At 38.3% G+C, this 8788-nt stretch overlaps 1 protein-coding gene across 1 annotated transcript; it reads left to right on the forward strand.

Moving 5' to 3' along the window:
• Positions 1–1431: 1431 nt before the first annotated feature.
• Positions 1432–8314, forward strand: MSMO1 (methylsterol monooxygenase 1). Its single transcript, XM_010021456.1, has 5 exons — positions 1432–1743; positions 2711–2859; positions 3718–3844; positions 5665–5819; positions 7235–8314. Exons 1-5 carry the CDS (start codon positions 1489–1491, stop codon positions 7440–7442), a joined length of 894 nt encoding a protein of 297 aa, XP_010019758.1. The 5' UTR covers positions 1432–1488; the 3' UTR covers positions 7443–8314.
• Positions 8315–8788: the final 474 nt, after the last annotated feature.

The following is an 8788-nucleotide window of genomic DNA, read 5'->3' on the forward strand; positions in this document are numbered from 1 at the left end:
GGCGTGCCTATCGGGTTGGGAGCTCGGGTGGTAAGCTTCCCTGGCATCTGCTATTGATGTACTTACTCTTAATGAAGTGGTATCTGAGATTATGGTAATGGAGTTTAGGGTGGATATAAGGAAGAAGTTCTTTACTTTGAGGGTGGTGACGCACTGGAATGGGTTGCCCAGAGAAGCTGTGGCTGCCCCATGGTTGGGAGTGGTCAAGGCCAGGTTGGACGGGGGTTTGAGCAACGTGGTGACTCTGCCCGTGGCAGCGGGGGTGTGGAACTAGATGATCTTAAGATCCTTGCCAACCCAAACTATCCTATGATCTAATGTTAAGAAACAGCAACATCTTGATGCTGTTGCTAAGAAAGAAAAATGGTAACTAATGTTGTTGGATAGCGAGCTTGGCACACTGTTTATGTTAGATGTAGTCTGAGCATGTCAGCGGAGGGCTAGCTGGTGTCCTCTGTCCTATGAATTGCATGTGTTATAGAGCGGAAGATGGGTGAGTTAGATGGGGTGCAGAAGAGGGCCATGAAAGCGATCAGAGGGCACACTGCCCACGGAGAGAGGCTGAGAGGGTTTGGATTGTTCAGCCCAGAGAAGAGGAGGCTCCAAGGATACTGCTGTCGCCTTTCAGTATATAAAAGACTTTTAAGAAAGCTTGTAAGAAAGATGGAGAAAGACTTTTTGCTAAGGCCTGTCATGACAAGGGGAAAAGTGGCTTTGAACTGGAAAAGAGTAGATTTAGATTAATTAATAGGAAGAAATTCTTTGCTGTGAGAGTGGTGAGACACTGGCACAGGTTGCCCAGAGAAGCTGTGGCTGCCCCATCCCTGGCAGCGCTCAAGGCCAGGCTGGACGGGGCTTTGAGCAACATGGTCTAGAGGGAGGCGTCCCATAGCAGGGAGGTTGGAACTAGATCATCTTTAAAGGTCCCTTCCAACTCAAACCAAGAAACAGCGTACTCTGTGGAAATATGAGAGGTTTAGGGCACTTATAGGAACGCTGCCTCTATGCTTTTGAGACCTGTGATGAAAACTCCATTAGTTACAAAAGGCTGATTATCTCAATCCCACTGCTGTTTAAAGGCAGTCTGATGGGTTGATGGAGTTTGCATGGATTCTGGCTCACAGCTACAAGAAGAATTAGGCTAAGTCATCAAGACTTCACAGCTAATTTAATGTCTAAATCTGTTTCGAGCCTTTTTGTGAAGAATACAATTATCCTGCAAAAAACTTGGAATAAAATAAGGTAATAATTAATATTTATTTATCATTTTCCTCCCTTGATGTAATGCCAAAACTTGAGAGCTGATTCCCTTCCTTTCATTTTCCTTTCCTGTGTTTGCTTTAAAACTAGGTAACAACTAAGATAGGTAATGTTCTGTTTTGTTTTTCCGAAGATTTAACTGCTGTTTATTCATTTTTTCTCAAAATTTTCAGGTTGCTTAAAGACAGCTGCAGAAGAACTGTAATTGTGATGTTTTATGTGTGAATAATGGCAATGAACGACAGCGTTAACATTTTGAACTCTGCTTATCTGGCAGTGGAATATATAGACTCTTTCTTGCCTGACAATCCCCTGCAGCAGCCATTTAAAAATGCCTGGAATTACATGCTGGATAACTACACAAAGTTCCAGATTGCAACTTGGGGATCGCTTATAGTTCATGAAGTTTCATACTTCTTGCTCTGTGTACCTGGATTTGTCTTTCAGTTTATACCATACATGCAGAAGTATAAAATTCAGCAGGTAAGAGAAAGTTGTGAACTACACACTTCCTGATTTTCTTTGAACACGTAAAGTGGAAAATACAACTGCAGTTTCCTAGTTTCCAATTTATATGACCCCATTTTTCCTGTCACTCGGACATCCTGGAAGTGGCAGAGAAAAATTACTATGGCTGTGTAGCAGGAGAGGAGAAAAAGAGAAGTGGATTTTTGGGGAAGGAAAGAGGGTTTTTTTTGAGGGAGGATATCCTTTCCACCATGGTGGTATAGGAAGAAAAGGGTAAGTCCATCTTTGGTAGCAAAGGTTTTTACAGGAAGGTATAATAGAATCATAGCATCTGGTGGTAGGGGTCTGTCTTAGTATTATAAAAGAAATACATGGTATGCTTATTTAATAGCAAGTGTTTGTTTCAAAGTACCTGTAGGCACATCCAGTATCTAAAGATGACTGGTTTTCCCCTGGTTCATTGTAATATGAATTGGAAATCAGTAATTTCAGAAGCTGGTATTATTATAGCGATTGGTAAAATGCCTCCATGCAAAAACTGGGTGTTTTCAAGACAGCTTATTTCTTCACAATCTCCTGTCTTCAGCTTCTCTTTGTGTTATTTTAGCTATGGAAATACATTCTGTGGTGTGAAGAACAAAATCAAGCTTAGATTTGTGTTAAACTGTTGAATGTGAAATGTTCATGCTAATTGCAAACACTGGAATAACAAGAATAGTTGGGACAACGGGCAAAGACAGCCAACCTCTGTTAAGAGGGGCTTTAAGTTTTATGGAAAGCTAGCTTAGAAAAACAAGAGGTTTTGGTGAAACTGAATCCAATCCTGTGTAATTTTTATTGCCTAAGTTAATTTGGATTATTGAAGGACCACCTATCTGTCTTCCAAGGTGAAACGAAACTGCTTCCAAAATAATTTTTGCAGCACTTCAGTTATCTGCCATAGAAGCATGCAACATAACTTTTTGTTTCTGCTTCTTCTTAGGATAAACCAGAAACATGGGAAAAACAGTGGAAGTGTTTCAAAACGCTCCTCTTCAATCACTTCTTCATTCAGCTTCCTCTGATTTGTGGCACCTATTACTTCACAGAGTATTTTAACATCCCGTATGGGTGGGAAGAGATGCCTAGATGGTAGGTGCATCTTTCTTATGTGTTGATACTGAGTTACATATAGTTGGAAGCAGAATATTTAACAGATAGTGTAATCAAATCTAATACACAATAACTTTTGATGATGTAAATTACATTTGTTAGTCTTGCTTCTGTTGATGTTTAACTTCTATTAGAGGTTTCTAGATCTATTTTTTTTTAATGGCCCCAAATTGTTCTGATAGAAGAAAGGAGATTAGGAAGGAATTTGTGGGAGCAAAGCAAGATTCATGTTGGCAAGGGTTATGTATTGGGGGTTATCCAGAGTTGTTTTTTGTCTCCTGAGCATTTCTTCCTTCCACCTTGTTTTATGCTGTAGCAGCAGGGTGTTCATCAAAGGAGAGAAGGTATCACCTGCCTGACATTCTCCTGTTTTTCGCACTAAACTGACATATTGGGGAAGGAAGTGCACGTAGAACGGATTCAGCTTATTTTTAAAGTATGTCAGTGTTCTGATAGTAGCAGTTCTTTACAACAGAAGGTCATCTTTCTTGGAAAGCTATTTTCTATCTGGTTTGATAGCTGGTGCAGCTCTATATTTTTATATTTAGGTCTTGCAGTCTATGGGTGTTCTCTATAGATTATGTGTGTCACATTGGAATGACAGCTTGTTGTATTGCATGCTAACTCACTTTGGCATATAAATAGATGAGCTGATAAGCACAATAGCCCTTGCACCTGGTAATTAATATTTTCAGTATGTTATAAAGGTGATGCCAGTGTCAGTCATTAATAGCCGTAAACATTTCCCACCCTTACTAGCATATAAACTATTTTGTCTTTCAAGATCATGCATCTGCTAGTATATTCTATAACTAATAGCTCTTCTGCTTTTTAAAGGTATGTCCTCGTTGGCCAGTGTTTTGGATGTGCGGTGATTGAGGATGCCTGGCACTATTTCCTGCACAGATTGCTGCATCACAAGAGAATATACAAGTATATCCATAAGGTTCACCATGAGTTTGTTGTATGTATTCCTTTATTTTCTTAAAAAATAGTTTTTAGTATATGTGGTTTCATACAACTTATTTGGAAGTCTTTATTTCATACAGTCTTAGGTTGGAAAAGACCTTTAAGATCATCAAGTCCAACCATTCCCCCAGGACTGCCAAGTCCACCGCTAAACCATGCCACTGAGGGCCTTGTCTGCATGGTTTCTGAACACTTCCAGGGACAGTGATTCCACCACTTCCTTGGGAAGCCTGTTCCAATGCCTGATCACCCTGTTTCTGAAACACCTCCTGTGATTATATTTCATTTAATGGGAATGAAAGATTGCACTCTTGCTAAAGTTTGATCATATCTGTTGAGCTAGGCAAACCAGGCTTTTATAAGTGTGTTTATGTATGTCATTGCTAGGGGAGGGGAAATGGTAGGCTTCTGGTTTCGATCGTTTGTCAGTTCTCCACCACCTGCTGTGTTACCCAGAGTATACTGATCTCCAGAAGACAGTCCAGCTGGGCGGCTCCTGCACGGCCTCTGTGTGCATCATATGTGCAGCATACTTGATTTAGGGAAGGATTATAGTTTTGGATGTGGGCTTCTGGAAGCAGTGTAGCCAGCTGCATCATAATGCATTGAGAGCACAGTGCAGTACATAGATACTTGGGGTGGTTCTGCATTTAGTGGTGTTGGAGCTGACATTGAGCGCAAGGTAATGAGCCATGCTTGGCTGGAGATGGCACTGTTCTGAGCCAGGCAGGGTGTGGCAGTGCTTACACCTTGCAGTTGGTATATCTGTGTTTAGGTGGCACTGTCTCTGGGTCACAAAGTCAGTGCTACTATGTATGTGTACTGCTGCGGTTATACAACTACAGTGTACCTAAGATAAACTGCAAGCTACTGGGTCGGGGTGGTTTATGTGGGCTGCAAATAGTAGAGAAGCTTGGTATTGGCTAATGCATGCAGATGTATGTACACCTGCAGGAGCAGCTGCTGTTTTCCTCTTGATTTTGGCAGCCCCTCAGGTCTCCAGCAGGAGCAGCTTCTGTCCATTATTCTTGAGAGTGCTTAGCAGTTCACACATAAGTGATCTCTAGTCTAATGGCTGTTTCACTAAAAACTTTCCCTGGTAGTAAAAGGTGATGATTTTAAAATTACTCTTAAGACAAAGTGTTTTCTTTTTTTCCTGATAATCAAACTTCGAACCTTTAGCATTTTTTTTTAAGCTGTTCTTTTTATACTACTTTCACAAACACTTTGTGGAATGTTGGTTTTGGTAAACTAAATGTAGGAATGACTGCTGTGTGCATAGGAAAGAATGTCTTATTTCAATCTCAAAATAGCATTTGAACAGTATTTTAAAATATCAAAGATGAGGGGTTTTTCAATTTTTATTTTTAAAATAAATTTCTAAGTGAATCCTGATTCTGAGAATATTTTGGCTTCCTTCTTTCTTCTGTTTCCGAGACTGGATGCATAGCAAGGCTGATAGGAGCTTGCCAAACACTTTCATATTCCTGAAATAATGCTTTGGCCTGGGGTAGTGGTAAGCCTAAATAAAAGTTTTCAACTTTTCAGCTAGTAGTGAAGTGTTTGGAATCACTAATGGAATGATAATCCGCATGACCTTGGAATACTGTTTTCTGTTTTCCCAACAGGGAGCTTAACACCTGTGTTAGGACTCTTGCTCAATCAATACTATTTCCTTTGCCCATAACATAATTCTATTTGTCCTGGTCTTGTGGGGTAATGGGAAGGGGAGACTACCACAAAATGGTGACTCTGATTTGGGGGTATATAAAATTGAAAATGGTGACTGTTTTCCTGTCTGTTCTCTTTTTCTAGTCTCCATTTGGAATGCAAGCAGAATACGCACATCCTCTGGAAACACTTATCCTGGGAGCTGGCTTTTTTATTGGAATTGTTGTTTTCTGTAACCATGTGATTCTTCTGTGGGCATGGGTGATCTGTCGCTTGATGGAAACCATTGATGTACACAGGTGAAATCCTCATTACTTTTTAATATTTGCTTTTTCTCTCTCCCTGACTCTGTCTCAAACTTACAGAGAATGACACAACCTGCACCGTTATCATTGTTCTCTAGTTTGAGGTAGTATTAGTAATAAATCTTGCTAATTAGGAGAGTATAGATTATCAGCTAGAGCATCTCAAGGAGGCCTCAGAAGTTAGGTGCTTTAGGATGTCTGGCTCTTGATATTTGGTGTACAAGTCATCTTACGCATATTAGAATGCTGAAAATCAATTATAAAAAGTGATATTCCAGCCAAGAGTTCTTTCCCTTTAATGTTTTGTTAGTTTCCCAGAAAAGAGAAACTTTAGACTATACATCCACTGACTGTCTCTAAAATAAATATATAAATTGCTTTTATTTGTTTGTTTATTGAAGGACAAGAATCTTGTCTCTGTTGTAAAACTGACTGACTTCAAATTTGGATCCAAAATGCTAGTGCAAATCTCAGTAGGCTCAGTTGAGTTCATCTGCAAATGAATGAGCTTTTCTTTCCTATGTTCAAGAGAAAGAGTACAGTAAGAGTGATTTTTTGAATGCTAGTATTACGCTCAACCTTGTATCTGTAAATATATTGTGAAGCATATGGGTTTTATTGTAAGCCGAGTGTTAAGTGTTTTAGTGGAACATGAGCTACTAATGAACTCATTGTACAAATCATTGCTGGCTTAGTAACATATTGCTTGCATATGTGACACATCATAGAGTAATTGATGCAAAATATGAATATCCTTTGGTAATTACCTTTTACTTTGTGGTCCACATTGGTTATTTATAACAAACTACCTTGTGCTCTCCCCACTAGGTGGTGGTAAGATGCTTTCCAATACTATTAAGCTAAAGAGTTGAAATCCCTCTAAAGCAAACTGCTCTGGTTTTAATATTACTTTAATAATATATTTTGAATGTTAAACATTTGAATAACTTTCAGTAAGCTGCAAATAAAAGTAGAAATACTACAACTGTAGTTGATTTGAGATACGGCTTCATGAGCAGCTGAACTGATGTTCATAGCTTGTTACTAAAAGGTTGTGTAATGTCTTGTTCCTCCTCCCTAACATCACTATTGTATCAGTTAAAGCTGTGATTCTATTTATTTCTTTATTTTAGGTGACTTGCTTAAATGTTTTCATACTGCATAGTAAACTGAGCTGAAAAGGTCAACAAGTGCCAAAGCCACTTCAGGATAGTTGACAGAAGCATTTGGCTAGGATAGAGGAAGGATTTTGTTTTCATATTAGGCCAGTATTACAGTGAATACCTCAAGGCCTTACAATACCAAAAGCTTTTTGATTTCGTAAAAATTACAAGTTAGTGTCTATACTTTGTGATTTATGACTGGGAAAAATCCTTACTATAGCTGCTTTCTTTTTTTCTCCCCTGTAGTGGCTATGATGTTCCGCTGAACCCTCTTCATTTGATACCTTTCTATGCTGGGGCCCGTTTTCATGATTTCCATCACATGAACTTTATCGGCAATTATGCTTCAACCTTCACATGGTGGGACAGAATCTTTGGTACAGACTCTCAATTCATTGCCTATAAAGAAAAAGAGAAGAAGCAACAACTCATAACAAAGAAGAAGGTTAACTAAATTTCCAGTGTAAAAATTCTGATGCTAATACTGGTAGTCAACTTTTGCTTTTCTGTAAAGCAAAATAGTGATTGGGTGTTAAGCATAAATCTTGTTCCTTGGCTACTAAGTGGTAGGGAAAAATGGCTGATTACACTGCAGTATCTTCCTAATGGGAATGCTTTCTATTTTATACGTAAGTACTGCATATATTTTAACTACAGATTTAAAGATGATGCAAAAATCTGAGAAGACTTGTGTCTATCCATTTTTTTTGGGAAAAAATAATTAAATTTTATCTTTAATGTTGCCCACTTTGAATCAAGCTAGAATTGTATAGGAACACTGAAATTGGACTTAGTTTTTTAAATATATATTCTTAAATTTGTAATATCAAATAGCAGAACATATTAACTAGTGTCAGCACTGTATTATTTAAATATTGGGTAAAAGTTGCTTAAAACCAAAACATCTGTTAATAAGAAGCTTGGACAGGCCTTTTGCACACTGGATAATGCAACTGTTAATAACAGAATATGTGGCTAAACATGAATTAGCAGAGACATTCCTGATCTAGATTTATTATGTTATTTTAGATTATAAGTAAAAAGAATAGAAGTTTTTATTTGAAGAAACTGGTTTTTTGCTGCTCTTTTGAAGTTGGTCTGTCAGTGTACTTAGCATTTACGTTACATTCTTCTCTATGTGTTGTAATTTGCTGAACTGACTTGTTGCTATATTTGCACTTGTGACTGATGAAATAAATGTGGTTTGGTTTGATGTGTGCATTATACCTTTCCTATGTTTTTTAATACAAAGTTGTGATAAAAACCATATAGCATATAGCATCTTACTCTGTTCATCTCTTTAATGAAGAAGCCTTTTTTCTGTTAGTATGGTCTTAAAACAGTTCCATCTGTTAAACTAATTAGAGAAACAGCAGAAAGGAATGGAGCACATCTTGTAAATTCTGCTGGTTTGTGTATTGAAGGACTTGGATACATAGCTACTCGGTGTAGTGACAGCTTCTGGGCCAAGTGCATTCTCAAGTTAAGCTACAGCTTTTGCAAACTAGAGTCTCAAAATACACTACTTGAGTTGTACTAGTAATAGAGACAGACTAATATTGTTGAGTCTGCTCTAACAATTTGTTTGTTGCACAGGAAATAACAGTAGAAGTATTTAAGAAGGGCTTAAACCCTTATAAAGATCTTGCACTTTGTATTTTGATGTCAGCTGCTCTTCAGACTTAAAATACCACTTCATCTACCCTTTAAGTCCTTTAGAGATGCTTACAATGTTTAAGACCACCTGAATCTTGATGCTGCTTCACGTGTAGTCTAGTGTAATACCCAAAACAGGGCCTC

This window comes from Nestor notabilis, unplaced genomic scaffold, assembly GCF_000696875.1.
Source record: "Nestor notabilis isolate BGI_N333 unplaced genomic scaffold, ASM69687v1 Scaffold16259, whole genome shotgun sequence".
NCBI classification, from domain to species: domain Eukaryota; kingdom Metazoa; phylum Chordata; class Aves; order Psittaciformes; family Psittacidae; genus Nestor; species Nestor notabilis.